This window comes from Melanostigma gelatinosum (genome assembly GCF_949748355.1).
Source record: "Melanostigma gelatinosum genome assembly, chromosome: 4".
Classification (NCBI taxonomy): domain Eukaryota; kingdom Metazoa; phylum Chordata; class Actinopteri; order Perciformes; family Zoarcidae; genus Melanostigma; species Melanostigma gelatinosum.
In genome coordinates this window covers 22,508,273-22,528,508 of record NC_136637.1, presented here as the reverse complement: position 1 = coordinate 22,528,508, position 20,236 = coordinate 22,508,273, and the positions used below count along the sequence as shown (strand labels likewise).

General features: G+C 40.9%; 1 protein-coding gene across 1 annotated transcript; it reads right to left on the bottom strand.

Moving 5' to 3' along the window:
- Positions 1–6,059: 6,059 nt before the first annotated feature.
- On the bottom strand, positions 6,060–16,720 carry vtg3 (vitellogenin 3, phosvitinless; the record flags this gene model as incomplete). Its single annotated transcript, XM_079267214.1, has 27 exons — positions 6,060–6,164; positions 6,354–6,458; positions 6,550–6,688; positions 6,879–7,024; positions 7,495–7,701; positions 8,067–8,176; positions 8,542–8,710; positions 8,816–8,954; positions 9,892–10,077; positions 10,221–10,308; positions 10,429–10,618; positions 10,713–10,832; positions 10,917–11,018; positions 11,095–11,219; positions 11,296–11,393; positions 11,504–11,721; positions 12,181–12,399; positions 12,539–12,664; positions 12,892–13,057; positions 14,019–14,176; positions 14,480–14,630; positions 14,728–14,876; positions 14,970–15,131; positions 15,220–15,471; positions 15,951–16,102; positions 16,206–16,226; positions 16,681–16,720. 26 exons carry the CDS (start codon positions 16,718–16,720, stop codon positions 6,360–6,362), a joined length of 3,732 nt encoding a protein of 1,243 aa, XP_079123340.1. The 3' UTR covers positions 6,060–6,164; positions 6,354–6,359.
- Between the last annotated feature and the right edge of the window lie 3,516 nt (positions 16,721–20,236).

Genomic DNA, 20,236 nt, shown 5'->3' with positions numbered 1-20,236 from the left:
GACTGGAAGCAGATTACTGTAGCCTGGTTCTCTTTAAAGTAAAAAAAAGAAAAAGCTTACCAACACCACTAAAGCTCATTAATTAACACTTTTATTCTTCTACTGTGCAGTGTCTTTTCTTGTTTCTGTTCTCCAAGAAAAAGTTACAGCACATGACTCCTCATTTTAGTAGATCTCTGCTTGAGTATGGATTAGCAAACGTGATAGAAATGACTTAATAAGTGAGCATTAGAGGTGCTGGTCGGTGTTTTCCTATTTTTATGTCTTCACTTTGAACAGAGCCAGGTTACCACTGCTCCACCTCCATACGTAACACACAATCACATTAGAGTGCCAATACGCATAGCCAAATTGCATCACAACTATACATTTTCAGTGTGCACCGAGAATATCCACTACACTGAGACCAGATAGCCTATCAAGTTCTCCCGAATTTCCTGGCTCCATCTCTAATTCCGTAGGCTACAGAGAGGATTTTGTTGTGATTAACCATTCCTGTTGTTGAAACTCTTAATTGCATCTTGTTACGGTGTGGTTGAATGAGCCGCGGCATCAGTGTATTACACAGTGTAAATTCTGGTCTTTGCAGGGATCAAACCTGATCAAACCTGCAAGCCTCCAGTCATGCAGCTAATCTCTAATCACTGTGTTGCCCTGCCATATGCTCACCTCAGTATGCATATGTTTACTAACTACAATATAAGCTGCCTGCTAGAATGATTCATACCGCATGAGCACATGTCCATGTTTTCACTTCACATGTCATGCTGTATTAAAGATTATGACTTGAGACCCAAGACTCATCTCACGTGAGTCACAACAGTAACAGTGCATGTGTGTGTCTTTTCACGGTACGCTAAAGCACATTGAACATCCGTAGACTCTCCTTGTCTTTATTGCCAAGAACCTTGATCAACTGTGAGGTTGCCATGGCGACCCCTCTTCCCAGGCGAGGAGGATCAGTGGCGATAAATACGGAGCCTATAAGACTGCACATGAAGAGTTAGCGTACGTGTGGCTGCCGAACAGTTACCTCACCGCTGCTCTTTCACAGTGCGACGTCTGTTGCTCAATCGTCTCGTCCACTTTGATTCAGAGGACAAGGTGGGAATTGAATTTTCTCGTTGCTTTCTTTATCCTTTATGAAAAGTTTATTGGGGGGAGTCTTAATAATGCAAAAGCAGTTTTGACAGGTCTCTGAAGTTTATCATTGAAAAAAGATGCTCCACGTGCAAAAGATGGATATTGGAATGTGAGGGATTTTGCATCGTACCCACATGCTGTGCACCGTAAAGCAAAACTTCACTCTTTGACACAACACTCGTTTTGTTGTGTGCATCTGAATTTCTGGGTCAAATGGGACATGAAAGGGAGAATAGCACTGATCTGAACAGGAAGACATTCAATTTTCACAAGAAGTAAAAATAGAAAGGAAGGCTCCACAAGTAAAGGCTCCTTACGTCACTGGTAAGATCAACAGTGCCCCCGCCTGGTTGATTGACTGTGCATGTTATCTTCTCCGTTAAAAACTGCTCCAAAATGGTTACTGGGGAAATTGAATGAAATCTACAAATTACATTGTGTTCATCTGTAAACATAGTCATTATGTCTGATCAGTTAAAAGGCCTAAAACAGACAGCGCTGATGCCAATGAGAGTAATGGATATTTAAAGCTTTGACGTGTTTTGCCTGCTGTGCTATCAGACAGAATTACAATGTTGGAGAACCAAAAGATGATGTTTTGCCTACCAAGTTAATGTTTATCCAATCAGCCCTGAATGTGAAGAAAATTGCTCCTGTTACTCCCATGCAAACTATCGGCTGACCAGCTACAACAATTAACCAAAACAGATAAATCTTTCAAATATGTGGATGAGACTCTTGAAACATGGAATCAGCATTTATCTGGCTTAATTTAGTCTTTTTGGAAACATTATCCTCATTCATCAACGAAACCTGCAACAATAAAGCTGCTACTAAATACTCCACTATGCTCACCAGCTACAGTGTGTGTGTGTGTGTGTGTGTGTGTGTGTGTGTGTGTGTGTGTGTGTGTGTGTGTGTGTGTGTGTGTGTGTGTGTGTGTGTGTGTGTGCGTGTGTGCGTGTGTGTGTGTGTGTGTGTATATTCCCCTCATAGATTGTTATTGTAAGGGTTTAGGTCAGGCTGGGCTTATTCAGGTTGGTGGTAAGGAGCTTCATTGCAACTACAGGCCGCTGGCAGGGTTTATGGATTTTTTATGTCCTTTTTTAGATGGCTGAGAATAATCTGACAAATATCACAGAAGCAAAAGCTGCCAGTAAAAGTACTTGGTATGTATAGATAGGATTCAGTAGACATTAACACAGTAAGATATTAGAATTTACTACACAGCTTAAAACACTTACAGTCATAGAAACAACTTTGTTGAACTGTTGTGTTTCGAACTCATCATCGTCATTCAATCATCCAATTGTACATGCTGATAAAGTTTTATCTCATGTCACATCTTATAAATGCACCATGCATTTAGTTTATCACCTTTAATCTCAAGTTTTTGGGAAACATTGTTCCAACAAAACAGAATGGGGACTATAAACTGTTCTCTTCAAAATCATCAGTGTCTTTCCTGCAGTCGAAGCCTTTAAAGCCCTCTAGACTGTCTAACAATGACAACATTACATTTCCTGAAATTAGAATCACGGCCTGCAGAAAAACAGGTCTTGTGTAATTCTGGAGGCCTTAAACATTTCTAATTACTTTTTGGGTAACCGAAGTTCGTGTATTATCTGATGGATCCACAGAACATGGTTTGAAATACAACACTTATGTTCTAATCTTCGATATATAAACCTCTAATTTGCTATCCATCCACTTTCTATACCTCGTGTCCTCTTCAGGACAAGGCTGGAGTCTATTTAAGCATGCAATTTAAAAAAAACTTCAAAAACATTGCAGTTGTTGCAAATCTGGCAGCTCGGGGCAAACCACTAATTCCACACAGGCACTAAGGAACAGTTTTTACTGAACAATAAACAAGTTTAACGGACTGGTAACGGGTCTGTTCAACTCTATCCGATCAACTCTTGTCTCAACAAACACAACTTCACAATGTCATTTCTTGCACCTGCTATAAAGATAAAGATAAATCAACACAATTCGTCCATTATATATGTTACTTGTCAAGTAGAATACATGAATAAGCTTTTCATTTTTGCAGAATTTTGTGAAGTGGCATCATGTGCGCTTTACAAAAATAGAAAGATGAAGAGCTAACATTCACATCGCATTTTAAATGTTCACTGCTGAACGATGTGAGATCTTGAATTGAGTATTAAGATCGAATATTCCACTTATTGTGGAATAATATGTATGTAGCCTTCGGGCTGGTAATATACCATTTATTAGCTTATAACACAGCACGGTCATCACACATTATTACAATATCGACACAACACTCCAGTCATGATCCTGTTCATAAACATATTCTTAAGATGACAGTAATGTTTTCAAACGTGGGGTTGTTCTATACCGAGCGTCTCATGAGTGGAGACTAAAAATGAATGAGCTCTTTGCTGAAACCATGGCACAGATACTTGTGTGCAGAGCAACACGTTTTCTCGATAACATCAGGGAAAATGGCAACAAGCTCATTTAGCGAGTGGAAGTGGAAGTCGAAACAGCAGCCGTGATTTCCAATTTTTAGCCCTCTGGAGGTCTCATGAAGTGTCCGTGACTAGGTGTGCCCACTTAGTAATGTCAGTGATGTGATGGGTCTCGCCCACTCACATTTCACCCTGCACACAAGCCTTGTTTCAGTGCACCTTATATTAGAAGGGGGGGGGGGGGGGGGCAGTTTATGTCAGATCATGTGTGCTGGAGGAAAAACAATCCAGTTTGCGGCCCTTCCGTGTTACCCGATTGATCATTCGCTGATGCTCATCTTCACCTGACACCAAACCAGCTCCCCTTGGTCATAACACATCTGTTTAAACCATTATATAACAGTGCCCATGACACCTGTATGTGCAAATCCCCTGGATATCAACCATACGTATCTGTTTATAACCAAAACTATAATAATGTGGTTCACAAAGTTTGCTGTTGCTTTCGTCAGCTTGAAAATAATAACAGTCAGAAACTGTTTTATTTTTCTATTTTTCTATTTGAATATCGGTCCTCTATTTGCAAGCCAAAAAAGTTCCAGGAGCCCTTTGACCATGCCAAGACATATGTTTACTTATCCTCAAAATGTCCACATCCACTGCACAGCTCCTTCTGTGAACTGACCAAATACTGGTGCCAAGCTTTTAGCACTGTGCCAGGCATATTTATAATGTCTGGTAAACACTGTCCTCTAGTGCTCACACACGTGCACACAAACATGCACGGCAACGGCTTATGCTCCCTTGTTGTCAATGCCAAATAACAGGACTAGTTCAGGAGTTAGATTTTACAGCATCTTTTTAAAAAAAACCCTGACTGATGCAAATAAAGTCTGTTCAAACACTACCACCAATCATTTTCGATATGGAAGTGTTGCTTGTTGAATTGGTGGATTTTTAGAATAAAACTCGTTGTGCCTCCAACATGGAGTAATAGCTCCAATTGCACAAAAATGTCTGTAACCATGTTGTTGTTTTTTTTATCAGCTACCCTCAGACGGCTTTTAGCAGGGCTGGGTATACTTTGCCTAGTGAGGCAAGTCACAATCACAGAGTGAGCAGCAATCAAAAGGAAGGGATGGCCTATCACTCCTCCTCCAAAATGACCTGATCAATCATTTACCAATGCTTTCTCTGTGATTCGACACCATCTGGCTAAATCAGCGTGGACGGGAGAAGCGGAGCCAGGAGTAGTTAGGACGACCAGTCTTTGGCTAGGATGCAATCATTATCTTTGGCTGGTGACACATCCCATTCGTTCCGACTCAAAGTTGAGTTTTTTTAGGTTCACCAGCGCCAATTAGTGTTCATCAAATCCTTTCATCCGTTTATGAAGTAATACCTCTCTTTTCAGATCGCTGAATATTAAATGTGTGTAGTTCAACTGTCCAATACGCATCTGACATGCTTCACCAAACGACACTGAGTGCTTTGTGTGGCAGAGGCGGTGAACTTTAAGGGCATGCATTGTGACATTGTGTGCTGATATCTGCAAACAGTTCTGTTGGGCGAGTTGACCAAACAAACACAGCAGGTCATACAGACCTTGTAAACATCTGTCTCTTTCAGTAAAAACACTCCAAAAAGGTCATTTATGATCCAGTTTGCTGAATCCAAAGCTCGGTCACAGCATTTCAGCATTTAGACAATCAAATGGGATATTTAGAGAATAACAGGACCTGTTAACAAAGAACGTTTGGTTGCCAAATTGGCTGGTAGAGTAGAAAAACCTGCCAGCCGCGTTCCGATTGTGTTTTGTGCAGTTTCCACTCCATCTCTTACATATTGTAAGGAGAAATGGAATTGGCAATTTTAATGTGCAAATGCTTCCTTTCTTCTTCTTTTTTTTTGTTGGAAAAAGCAAAGAGTGCTATAAACACCAGACAACGTTGACACTTAATTAAAAAAAGAAGAGATTTCTTTCCTTGGTCTGGATTTCATCAGTACTGCTCATCACTGTCAAGCATAACAATATTTTGTGATATTTATTGATGAGCTCAGATTACACCTCAGTTAGTATAATACCATATATCAATCATTTGGTTCTGAATTATGACAAGGTCTGTTGAAACTTTAATCCAGCTGCTCTTTCATCTTTCGTAATGCATCAATAAGCAGAAACTGCATTTGGTGGAGACTCATTAAATGTTGTTATGGCTGCTCTGCATTGTAATCGTGGGTTACACCGTTTCAACACATTTGGATTCATATTGACAGAATGAGAGCAAACGAACAAAACTTACTGAAACAAGCTTTAGTAAATCAATTATGAAGATAACATATTTTGGTACAGAAGCAAGAATTTAAACAATATTCGATCAAAAGAGGGTGTTCAAATATGAACGTGCTTTATAATGAATAAATCAGGACCTTTACAGGTTATTTGCAGACTGGTGACATCTGACGGATTACTGATGCATTTTTCATGATTCCCACTTTCATCACGGTGGTGAGATTTTGGTTGCAGCGTTATCACTTTGAAGAGAGGCATCTGGCTCCCATCTGGGCTTTGTTGTCTCTCTGCTGCACAAAACATGTTTTAAATAAGCAATCAAAAATTGCACAGCTCTTTGCTTGTTTTTACACATCTGCTTTGCATAGAAATCTGTCAACACAAGCCACACAAACGCATTCTAGAGAATCTATAAAAAGACAGATTTAGTATGAACATCTGATTAAGCTTAATCAAACTGGTTTCATGTAGCTCACGTGTTTTTATGCTCGTCCAAAGTTGTCCATTGTTGTGTTGTCAATGTTGGAACTCCTGAACACAGGCGGCAGTAGAAATGGAATAGCCTGGCGGTAGACTGTATACTAATGACGAGACAGAAGAAGTTACACAATCATATAAATACTGCAGTTAATACAGGTTTTCTTTATAAATAGTCGACGTTTCCTCCAATACCTCTGGGAATTTAATCTTCACATCAATGCTGTCTGCTGAGGACTCAATGACTGATGCAGAAATCTCCTGCTTAGCATTTCTCTCATGTTTCTGGTAGAATTGGAGGAGGAGAGCCACGCCTGGGATGTACTTTTTAAATCTGGGAGAGAGAACACATTTTTGTTTGTTAAAAGCAGAATGTGACATAACTGTGAACACAGAACATGTTCCCACCATGCTCTGTAAAGCAAAGTAAGTGAATCAAAGTCATCCTTCAGCTCAATCTCCTCTTCCTCCTCACATTGAATGTTCCTCGATACACGCGTCACCTTGATTCCTCTGAGGCTCACCTTGTGCAAACCTCTGACACGTTCTCTGGGATCCGGGTCCAGTGTATTTTGGCCTTGATTGTCGGCCTGGCGCCAGGCATGTGTGCAGTTGCAGATATTATTGACATTTGATAGGACTGACATTCAGCTCCCCATCTAATGTTTGCCTAGACCAAAGACAAGAGATCAATCATGATGGGAGTCTCTACAAACAAAAGACTTGGCTTCGGCCTCGCCATGCAATATAATAAAACAAAGAACTATGATGTTGAATGCGTTTATAACAGTGTCGTGTACCAGATTTATTGGGCTAAATTTGCAATATGCAGATGCTACAGTGTCACTGTCACTTACAATGCTGCCATGAGAATGATATCAAAGCAAGAATTTAAAGCACTAGTATATGTTTGTACCCACGTGACATGCAGTTAAGAGGAACCTTAACATACATAAAGAGAATTAGTGCACACATTAAATATGTGAGATGGGATAACTTTGGTGAAAGAGTGTATTGGTAATATATGTTGTTGGTTCATGTTTTTTAAATGTTTTTTAAAGGATACGGCTAGTTTAAGTCTTCTCTGGGAAATTGCTGATATATTATGATAATATAGTGTTATTTGTTCAATTTCCTTACCTTTGCCTCGACATGGGGCTTCACAGTGGTCTCGATGCACATCTTCCAGTTGGTGTCTTCTCCAACCTGGGACACAATCAGCTGTGCTTTTCTAATGTTGGCCTCGGGTGTGTTGTAGAAGACTGCATTGTAACCCGCAGGCTTGTTGTTGCCACTCATGGCAAAGGCGTTGACATTGAACATGGCTTCGGGTGTTGAATTCCTGCCCTATTGAATGAGATAGAAAGCAGTCCAGTTGTTTGTTAGGGGTTTGTGTACATCATGTCCAACATGCTCAGAGAATTGATTTCAAGATTTTACATGATGACACTGGTCAGTGCACACTATGCTGCTTGTTTTGCAGTGCAACACATTCGGGGTCACTGTCTGTGGAGCGTGTTTAGCATACTTCCATTACTTCCATTAAGTTGTCACGATGGCTGGGATGAGATCTGATGCTTGATGCTGAATCAGAGGACAGACCTTCTTGCTGGGTGGCTTCCTGTAAACAAAATTAAGCAACAGGAGAATTGGAATGGATAAAACATCGGAGCAGGTGCAGAGATAATAACATTGCAAGAGTAGCCAAATACCTTGGAAAGCCCCCTCACAGTCTCAAGCAGTTGGATTGCGCTGACTGGAAGGCTGCTCGGGCCGACATTAACTTCAAAGTGGATTTTGTCAACAGCGTTGTTTGCCTGGGCTGATAAAAGTGCACAGGTTACATTTGGCAAAGAGTAAAGAAAGAAATGTAGACAGACTTTCAAATAATGCAAAACCAAAAAAAATGATTCGTAAAAAACAGGAATTAAAGTGTAAATTAAAACTCAAAATCTTGTTTTTGCTGCCCTCCAGTGGTTTAACTTGCTGTAGTGATGTAAACATGTACTCCAGCGTGTATCAGTACACGGTGACATCACTCGTGGGTGTTTATCATGTAAGTTTAGAAGTGTGACACGAGCAGTTTACCTGAACTGCTAAATATTTGTTATGTTCTCTTGGCCATATGTGAGGATGTTATTTTGGATAGCACAGTACTGTATGGCATGCTGGACCTGTTGTGCTTACCTGGTCCTACTTTGAATGCCATGTGGGTGTATCCCAGGAAATAGTACAGGGGGTATTCCTCATGATAATATTCTCTCCTTAACTTATACTCCACACACAGACCAGTTCCATAAATGTTACTCTCGGCACACATTTTGTCTCTTCGTTGCCAGGTGTTTCTTGTCGGGAGCTGTTGGATTGGTTGGAAATCACAAAGACATCAATCTACTTTGAGTTCTGTAAAGATGAAATAGTTCAACTCTAACAACAAGCTGCCAAAGGTTTTTGACTGTACCTGATCTGACTCAGGTGTCACAACTGTGGAGCCCGTGGGGACGACTTCATCATTGGAGTCAAAATAGTTTGGTATTATTGGAGTCATTTTAGCCAAATCTGGCTCTTCAATGTTCCTGGTGACTGCGTACACATTGGAGCTGTTTGTTGGAAAGGAAAATAAGAACTTCTGGTCTTGGCACATTGGCTACATTGTTAGTAGGATTAAAGGGGATTAATTGACAGAAATGTAATATATTTTCATAACTTTGTTTTCATTGGTATAGTGACCTGAAACTAAGAATCGTTGTGTTAGAATGAACCGTTTATGTCTATATAGGGAGCGGGCCCTCTTCATGGAGTCCACTGTGTTGTGCCATCATGTTTCTACAGCAGCCCAGAATGGACAAACAAAACACCGGTTTCAGCCATGACCTGTCATGTTTTTATGATACCTGAAACACGCTTGGAAAGGGAGCGATGAGAGGAGGGGTTCCCCGCTAGATGCCACTAAGTCTTACACACTGCTCCTTTAACAGCTAAATTCTACAACATAACCACTATTCTATTACTAGGTGCTGTTGATTTGGATTCTTAGTGTCACGATTGGATTCAGTTGAACTTGATTTTGACGTTGGTTCGTGAGTCAATAAATAGGTATGGGGCACTATTTTTTACTCCAGGGCAGTGCAAGACAGACTATTCACTCATGTTTTTGGTCTGCTGAGTTGCAGTATGTAAAATAAGCGGAGCTTGTGACCACAACGTTGTCTATGAGAGTCACTGAAGCTGTTCTGTATTTTACCAGCTATATTGCACTGAAATGTCATTTTATTTACATGTCTAACCAGTCTGAAGCAAGCTGTTTTCATGCTATATTCTGTCCGATGAATAAACGTCTGGTTGGAGCCATCAAAAGATATCGTGTCCTGAATTAAACACAACGCAACGGAGAGTACGCAACTGCTACACGCGCACCGTATTGCTAGCATCATCTAGTGACTAGTGGATAAGTGAAGGAGTCGAGCGTGAGCTTGGACCCGGTGCTGGATTCAACGTCAGACAGACCCCGCGGTGACCGGGAAAAATGATACATACCTGACTGAAACGAGATCAAACTCTTTTTTGCATGGAGCGAAGTCGAGTGCAAACTTCTTTTCTGCGACGTTGATCTTGGCAGAAAACTTCCACGGGATTGCAAGAGGTACTTTGGCTTTGAACTCGGAACCGCATTGGAACAGCTCTGTGTTGATTCCGTAGAAAACCCATAAATCCTTTGTAAAACTAATAAAGAAAAGGTCAATTCAGTGGTTGTAATGCCACAGAATGAATATAGATAGAAAGCACTTTGGTTTGCTTTCTATGGTAATTGCTAAACATGATGAAAGTGTGTGTTCTTTCAATTGAATGAACATTGAATATTTTACCCAATAAAACCATCAGTCTCCAGTGAAATTTCGGAAGTTAATAGTTGTCCAACACGGTCAGTCATTGGTGGATTTACTGCGACTGTGGCTATGTAAGAACAAAATACTTTATTAATGGTTAAGATCAAATAACATAATTTCTTTGAGTCAAGAATCAATACTAATATGGTTTGTAAGGTGTTGTATGCTGCAGGACTTGACTCCTTACCATTTACAGTGATTCCACTGATGGACTTATAATATTTGCTGATCTCCAGTGGGAAACCCAGGATGGTAGCTTGGAAGTAGCGAACCTCAAGGATTAAGAAAGCCTTTGTCCAATGCCATGACACTCCCCTCTGTAGTTTCTCAATCGCGGCCCACAGAGAACTCCCTTTCTCTGCAGAATGACCGGCGTCCTACAAGTAGGATCGCAGGAGAACAGCATGTAACAGGCTTTTTACACACGTGGTCTGTTTTGTTGACTGAACGGTCTCTCACTTATTCTCTCACCTTGATAATGTTCTTGATGGTTTCTTTGCTGAGATCAGCAAAGAAACACTCTTGTCCGGAGGCCCGTGAATAGGCAGTCAGGACGGGCTTATCGTCGGGCAGAATTTCCCAGTTTTGAAGCTGAAAATGACACAACACAATGGTCAAACAAACAAAAAAAGCTGACACATTAAAGTACAGTTATGATGCTGCCGTTATACTCACCACATTGAGAACAGCCTGAAAGTCACTGAAACTAAGATCTCCTTTAAAACCAGGGATGTGGTCGCCAAACAACGCACTGAGTCCGTCAGCACGGATACCCAACTGCGGCATAAAGAGAAGAGATGATGACCGTCCGACACTTGATCTCCAATGAAATCGTTAATCCAAAACAATGTACCTCCATCAGCTCCATAATTCTACCAATAAAGTAAAATTTTCCTTTCATCATGATTTCTGTAGGAAAGGTGCTCGTTGCACTCCTCAGCATGAAGACTTCTGTGGCTGTACCAATTAGGAAATCATCTGTAACGTGAAAAAAAACTAATTGTAAGTCATGTAACGGTTTCAGGGAAATCCAAGAGCCTATATTTGAACATACCATTGAACCAGTCCATGCGCATTGCTTTGCTGTAGTGATAGCTCAAACGGCCAAATCTCGGGGCCAGGATTTTCACGGCTACATTGCAGGCAGTTGAGCTATTTCAGAGAACACAAAAAAAAAAGAATGTTGAAAGCTGGAGAACATCGGAGATGATGGGACTCAAACAATTACACCCAAGTGGTTATTATTGCATTGTTTTACTCACAGGACGTGGTTGTTTGGCGTACTGGATCTGGAAAGGCTTTTCAAGTAGGAGTATGCAAAACTAATAACATGGAGGTCTTTTTCCTCCTGTAGATGTACAGTCACTATGGACACCACAGCCATTGATGGTTTACAGTCAAACAGGATCATGAATGCCAGCATGCGAATCTCAGTGGGAAGGTTCTTCTGCAGGAACAGACTCATGGCAATGTCTTGGACCTGGAAACACAAGTATTATAATGATGAGGAGTTGAGAAAGATTGCAGATCACTGTTCTGATTTTCTGTTCACATTTGTTTCTGAACCGACGATGAACTTTAACAAGGCTGATTACTGAAATTGTTGTCGATATAAATATGGAGAAAATTATGCATAATCAAAATGTAAGTATAATGTGACAGTAGCATGAATCACTTGCCATTTTCACACGATGGCTGAAGCTAATCTCACCTGCCACAATGAGGGAAATTAAATGTGCCTTCCAGGATTAGAATCGTTTGATGTTTTTGTGTAAATGGATAATTAATCTGAATCTGACCTTATCAGAAAATGACATTTTCAACGTGACTATGGACATGCACAGCGCATGTAATTACCATAAACATGATTTATTTAAAAAACCTAGCATATAGCTGGTAAAAAAAAAAGGTGTTATTCCTGCATGTTATATATAGTTACACTGTGAGGGTCTCTGGTAGCTATGAGTCTCATAGACTGCACAGCGGCACTCAGCACACGAGGTGGCAGATCCACAGGCGTGGCAGCAACTCCGGGGAGGAAGCGCATGATGGTTTTAATGCTGCCTGGATGACCTGCGTTCCCCAGGGCTTTCAGAGCGAGGACCATGTCGGTCTGGTTGCCATTCCTCAGACTTTCCATGGCCATGTCCAGCAGTGGCTAGAACAGATGTTCAAACAAGTTGTTGACTACAATATGATTTTTCCTCACAAATAATTTGTTGATGCTACCAGACAGCCTTCTTGTTCTCATCACATACCAAATGAAATGATGGCACGAAGCGAAGTGATTTGATTACCTGAACAACAGCCACAGGACAGGGTGTATAATAGGCACAGTGCTTGTAAACCAGAGAGCCATAGGAAAGCACCACCGTATTCCACAAATAGACATTGGATTTAGAGAAGGGCATCTTCAAGAACATCTGTAAAAAAGAGAGAAATATTTAGAGATGAACTGGTATCATTGTGTGGTATTAATGAGACAATGGGCCCCTGGGCACAGACATGCAAAAGGCAACACCACCTCTCCTACAGGAGCAGGACACAAAGACTATCCAGATGTGTAGCCTCTTTTTGATGTTTGGTGTCTCTTTGTAGTTATTACGCATCTCGCTCGCAAGCAATTCCTCTGTCTTTAGCATTAACTCACTTTAGCCATCTCAACCAGATCAGGAATAGCCTGGAGATGGTTGAATGCCACCACCAGGGTTTGCAGAGCTTCATTTGCAGACACATCTCCAGCCTGGAACCTCGTCTCAAAAAACTTCAGGATTCTGGCATCGCTGACTTCAACGATCACGTCCAAAAACCAGCGTCTAATTATTAGTGAAAGGGGAGAAAATGGACAAATCAGTCGGTACTAAAGATAAGAATCTTCCGTAGTAAAGAGAGAAAAATGAAAAGATGAAAGTGTGAAGGACAAGTTCAGACGTCACGTTTAATTGCACTTGTACAGGATGAAATACAAGGTGTCGATTACGACCTCAATCTAAATGATTGAGGAAAGCGGCCTGTCAGTCATCACCTTTCTGTCGCCATGCCTCACATGATAATAAATCATTCATCGATGGTAATGTGCCAGACTAAATCCCTTCTGAACTAAGTGCGAGGATGCTCTTCAATTAGCTATTCAGTTGAGTGAATCACTATCAGATGTGAGAGATGGCCATTGACGATTGTGTTCCTCTATAATGAAAAGCTCGGTTAAAGGTTATCTACCGAGGAATTTTCCTTTCAAATGTTGCTGCAGTGTTCTCACTGAGTACAAAGACACGCTGAATGAACTCATGTCTGAATTAATACCTTTCTGGGTAAAGTCATGTTTGAGTAGCTGAAATAATTTTGTCACGGTTGGTGAAGGATCAGACGTCTGAGCTCCACGCACCACCCAACCTCCACAGCATGACCCTGTGCTGTACTGTATGGCCTTCACAATTCTTCCTGGACTGAACATTTTTTATTCCTCACTTTGTAAAAATGACTTCACGTGGATATGATCTGCTTTCCTCAAATCATTAATAATCACATATGAATGTAATCCGTAGGACATTTGGTTGTGCAAAAGAAAGCGACAGGGAAGTCAGTTTCAAGGACCCAAAGACTTTTTAAATATTATCCTGATATCAAAATATAAAAAAATTGGCCTTTTCATATATGTTTTGAATTTCCATTTGGCATCTGAAATTTACATTATATTCTCAACACATGAAGTGCTGATTGAATCCCTGTTTGCGTCTTTGTTACTCATCACTGGTGAACCACTCGCCAAGTACTCACCTCTGCTCCTCATTTCCTGCAAATTGCTTCCACAAAACTTCCAAGCCTTCATAGGGCATCACTCGCAGGAGTTGATACAGCTTTATAGTGTCCTCAGATGTTGTGCTGTCGATCTGGTAACGATTGACCTCCGCCAGATGCTTGATCAACTCAGCGGCCTGTAGAGAGGAACAGACATGATGAGTCCTTGATTGGTGTTCGTATGCCACTCTACAATTAGATCATCTGTGCAGAAATTATTCAATTTCCTTCGATTGACTTTACTTTATAAGAAATAGTTGATTTCAGAACAGGAATGTTTTTTTAATTTCATAATAAATAGGAATTTCACTGCTCTCGTTTAATTGTTTCCTGTTATTTCTATATTTATTTTGAATTAACTTTGTGTGTTTTTTACAGGGCTTCCTGCGGCTTTCTGGAGAGATTTTCAAACATTTGTAGCAGCAGTGTATCCTTATTACCTTTGTGACTGGGTCGTCCAGCTTCTGCATCATAATGGGGACATTGGCTTCTGCATCGACAAACTTAAAAACAAGGTCTCCCCTGCTTGGCATTGACCCAAAGGTGGCGGATTTCGCTGTGTCATTCACGCTGAGCAGCACCAGTTCGTTCCTGCAGGCGAGGTTATAATATTAAAGCAGATGATTTGTATGGCAGAGAATTATTGTGGATGAGCGGGCGTAATGTGCAGACATTTCCTTGTTCTTACGTCGCTTCCATCTTGAAGTTGCCGCCCTTCACGTTGAAGGGACTGAAGTGCTGTTGCTCCAGGCCACGAGCCCAGGTGATGAGACCTCCGTCTGCCGTTGGCTTGACTGTGTAAACACATCTCACGGTCGACACGATAGATTCGCCTCTCTAGATTGGAGGACACACAAACAAAAGTATAGCAGCGACTTTGGTCTGTTTCATTTCTAGTTGCAGGACAAGAAGCAGATGCGATAAACGGACCACTTTGGAGTCTTCGTCGAGCACAGCGGTAGCCATTCCTCTGTAGATGGCTGCTTTCTTCTTGCAGTTGTTGACATCCACCACCTGAGTGATGGTCATGTCCTTCGTTGCCGCGTTTACTTCAGTAGCATAATGACTCTGACAAACTCCATGGATGCCAGCCTACAAAGAGAATCAAACATTATTGCATTTCTTTATTTATCTTTTATTTATCCTGCAGAGATGAGCTTGTTTGTGAGAAGTGACTTACCTCTTCAAGCTCATAGATGATCTGTGTGGTCTTCACAGTCACTTGGAACAAACCCAGGATCCCTCTCACAATGTTGACAATAGTGTCAGAAACCTCAACAGAGGTGCGGATGTTACTAACGTGTCCACTGTTGTAGTCAAACACGAAGGGTTTGCTGAGCTGGGAAGCAATGCGCTGGGTGAGCTTTGAGGAGGCGTTAAATGTGTTCCTTCCCTGGACGCCATTGAAATCTTCAAAGGCAAAATCTGAAACCTTTAAATCAGAGATGGAAAAAAAAAGTTGTATCGCTCATTATGCCACATTCTCAAGTATTTGTAGCGAGTCAACAGGAAATCTCTCTAATTCTCTATGTCAGATAAAACACATGGTGACATTTGTAAACCACCATAAAAAGGACAAGAATTATAAATGCACCGTCATCTGTTGGTATGCAAACATGTGTAGCTGCCCTGATGTTCAGCGCTTTCATTAAGAATCACAAAAGCTCAAAGTTATTCGGTTGTTTACAAACAACTCTACATTATTTACGCAAGGAAAAGTTATTTTCCAACAGATGTTAATTAAATTGGCCTCCAAAGAATTAATGAGATCTCAATAAATGATGAATGAAGCATTTGTTTCACTTGATTGATGAATCAGACATGAATCAGGGCTAATTTACCTGTCACCTGTCACAGGTTTAAACAACACATTCGGAGAAAGTTTGCATTACACTCTATTGTCACTCTCACCTGCAGGATGAAGGTTTTCTCAGACGCACCGACGATGCTGATCTCGCAGGAGATTCTCGTAGCAGACTCGGCAAGGTTTGACATACCGAGTCCGAAATTCACGGCTCCCACATATTTGTACTTGTATATTTTCTTCGGGTTCAGGCCGAGCTCTGGAATAATTTTCCAACATGAAATGTCATTTCACTCCTTCCTTCCGGAACCTTTTGGGAAAATATTATTATGTGCTTTTATGACGATGAATGAAAGACTCACCGTAATGGACGCTTTGGCTTGCTAAAGGAAAACAAATCAAAACATAGCATCACCACCTTTGTGAATTTATCAGCACTTTTTTGATTTCAATTATTTATGATCTACAAAACACTCTAATCCAGGGGACAAAAAAACAGGCACAAGACATGAAGGAAAAAAACAAACATCCATGTGAACTAAATAGAAAAACAGATCAATGGCAAAAGTAAAATTCACCTGACTCTATACGTGATCATAACTCACCTCTAAAGGTCATTCATGATTAAGCAAATGCAAAAAGATTCATACATTTCCTTTCCTGACCTTTAAAAAGCACATTTGTCATTGAATGGTGAAATAAATCACAATTGCAAAAATGTATTGCATCAACCTCAGGATTTTGAGTCATTTTTAAAATGAAGTAAAAGAATTACGAAGCTGGATTTTGAAATCCTTCTACAAGTAAATTAAGATGAATGAATCAATGAAAACTTACTGGCCAGAGCAACAAGGCAGCAGAGGAAAAGCCGCCGCATGTTGAAACCGAGGAGGTGAAGGAAGTATGTCAGATTTGTCCTGTATATATATACACACCAGGGAGTGTTTTAGTGGTGGAAACTGGTTTCAGTGAGAGCTGGTGATCAGGACAGAGGTCTGCTTTAGAAGTACACGCTATCTGCAATAGAGCCATGTTGACCTGCGACATTGTCACAGTGACATTTCAATCGGGAGAGACAAGTGAATGATTAGTAGTTAACATGTATTATGACAGATGCTGCGTTAATGAGTTACACAGAAATTCGTTGGCGCTTGAACTCAACGAGGAGATTTGTGATCCAGTTGTGATTGCCCTGAGCGGCAACAGGGCTCCAGACACTGGTGGTGATGGTGGCTGATGAGGCTGATGAGGCTGATAGAATGAGGAGTTGATGAAGTTGATGAATCTGCGAAGATTGGGCGGAGATGGGGAGGGTTGCGCAACAGCAGCTTGAACGAACCGAAGGTAGAGACACAATCATATTTAAAGAAAGACGGCAGCCAGATGAGCCAGCAGCCTAACCATGTCCTTGTGTCATTGTGCTGTTGGCGAGAGAGACCAGCTGATCTCGACAGCTGATATGATTGACAGCCAGGGACTAATGAGTGTCTGCATGAGGAGTGATGGCAGATGCATGGTAAATAAGCTATATGGGCTTAGGTGTGCGAGAGTATACGGTAGTCTTCCTGTCTGAACTTACGCTGGAGCTTGATGAGTAATATGTGTCAGGTAACCGTGTATTTGTACAAGTATGTAGCATTAATCAATGTCCCTGCACACCACAGCACTGATCGCCGAAGCCAAAAATAAACAAGCTATTGTGATAGTTCTGCTGAATTTTCGAACTGTTTGATCGTGCTTTATAATTCCTGTCGTGCTTCTTCCTCACATCAACACGGAACCAGATGTGGAAGAAGTATTCAGATCCGTTAAAAGTAATAATATCACAAAGTGATACAAGAAAAAGTCCTCCATTCAAAACCTTACTTCAGTATTACGAGTAAAATCAGCTGAAAGTATCAAAAGTAAAAGTACTTTTACTGCGCAGTAAAATGCTCATCTTGTCATCAAGATCATCTTGTGTTTGCAGCTTAGATAAACGGCCCTGTTTTCAGCTCTTTGACTTTTCATTTTCCACCTGATTTTTTCAATGCTTTACTTAGTTTAAGAAGCAGGATCATTTTTTTCAACACATAGAGGAACACTTCATCCTTCAATTGATCAGGGAAATTGAAAATCACCAAATTTGGAGATACGTGACTTTCACTGAACAGTAAGGAGATGATAAATTGTAACCTGAAAAACAACGAAACGTAAAATATTTTCCTCTGAGTACAAATATTTGTATAAAAGGAAATACTCAAGTTCAAGATCTTTGAATGTGTACTTCAGTAAATGAACATTCCACCAATGCACAGAAGTCAAAACATAGCTTGTTTTGAATTTTAAAAAAGAAATAATGACGCTGAAACCTCATTTTGTAATCAGTCAGAAAATGAAGGAAACAAATTGTTCACAGCTGAATGAAGGGATGAACCCAGCGGGTTCTGCATTCGCTCCGTGAAACCCAGCCACGTGGAGTGAAGGCAGAGCAGCTGGTTTACTCTTTTGCTACCTTGAATATCTGGAGCAACTCCCGGTATTAAAATCTATAAAGTGTCCGCTGGCACCACAAAGCTCTCCTGCTGGATACAACAAAGTCAAAAGTGTGGTGAACCGGTGCTCTTCGTGCCAATACTTCAATGTGCCGCAGTCGAAAGGTCTCCACAAACGGCCCTGATTATATTGGCAGTTTGAGGGTGATGACACCGAGCAGCAATCAGCCATGAAGATCAATTTTTTGTCGTATTTCGGGGTCATGTTTGGATTGCACAACACATAAGTCATCCTACCCCTTGCGTCCCCAGGCTTCACCTCACCTGACTATCTGCTTTTCCTGGTTTTTATTTTAACAACAGCCACTAGAGGTCACAAACATCACATTTTTTATCCCTAAATTGAATTGAGAAACTTGTTTTTGTTAACAAAGAGGAAAAAAAGCCTTTGAAGATCAGTTGGGTTTAATCGTGTCGTGATCTAAGTTTCAGCAGCACCTTTGTCAGCCAAACCCAGTCATGTATAGTCAGGTGGGATTTTAGGATCCAGCAGATCTCGTTAATTCGGGGAAGACGAGGAAGCGGGAACAGGTGTGTCAGTGGGAGGTAAGAAAAGGCCAAGCTTGAATGGTAAGCTTCATTGTCTTTCATATCTTGTTTGGGGTACACACTGAGATCTAGACCAAGATACATGGAGTGATTTTAAGTTATCATGTAAATCAGATCGGGTATTTATTCTTAGTAAAGCTGGTTCAACACAGCTTTCCCCTCTCCAATATACAGTTGTAATTCTTCCTGAGGGAAGTCATGGCTTTATAATGTCTCTCGGCCAACATGTCGTCACATGTAGTGTAACGCGCTTTGAGTCGTCGGTAGACGACACAAATGCAAGTATTTAATTTACCATCTCGGTTAAAAATGATATCTCCTGGTATTTATTGCTGTCCACATGTCAGAGGATGTGCAACTGGAATTATTTTATGTTATGTAGTTTATCTTTTAGGTTTTGTTTGCATTTGTTGATGCTGCCTGTTTTTAAATAGATTAAGTTAGAACTAGCTGGTCCCTCTGTAGGGTTTCCTGGTGGCAGCGAGTGTGCACTGGGGACTGTTTGGTGTGGTGTGGCACCTGCATCTTCAGCGGAGTGGTGCGTGCTGGTAGTTTGGGTGTGGTTGCCTTAACTAATAATAATGCATTGTATTCATGAACAGCACAAAGACATACAGAACTAACTTCACATGTTAGAACCTGATTTTAAATAAGGTGAGCAGTGTATTTTTGTCGTAGTGATAATACTTTTGCAATCGGTCTTCGGTGCCACCCTGTCTGTCTTGTCTTCTCTCCCTTCAGGCTCTCCTTGAGGAGGAGCAGCAGATGTAGTTTTGTCAATTTGAATTAAACTGCTTGAAACCGCGCTTGAACTGGTTATTTTGACTTGTGACTGCTGTTTATTCAGAGATAGATGTAGCTCTATTGTTTCACTGTTATGTTTTGTCGCTATACAACAGGCTACACCAGTGAATCCTGTATTCCTGTATTGTTTTTGTAAAAGCAAGACATTCAAAGCTATACTACTACACTAAACTTCATACTCAAATGGACAAAATGGAGAAAAACGTGTCCTTTGTCTGTGTAGAAAAATTACAAATTTTAAAATCATGTGTTTGTTGTTCAACACATGGCTTCTTAACGTAAATACCCTGCAGCCCAGAGGACGGCTTGGTGATTGCTGCAATAAGCAGGAAAATAAAGGCACAACCACACTATTCATTTCTGTACAGGCCAGTATCTCAAGGCCTTAAAGGGCTACAACACAGCTCATGTGGACCAACATGCTACAAGCATGAACAAATACGCAAAGGGAAGCTAGCGCACAGAATAAAGATGGATGTAATAAAGTGCAGCCATCTCTTTGTGTG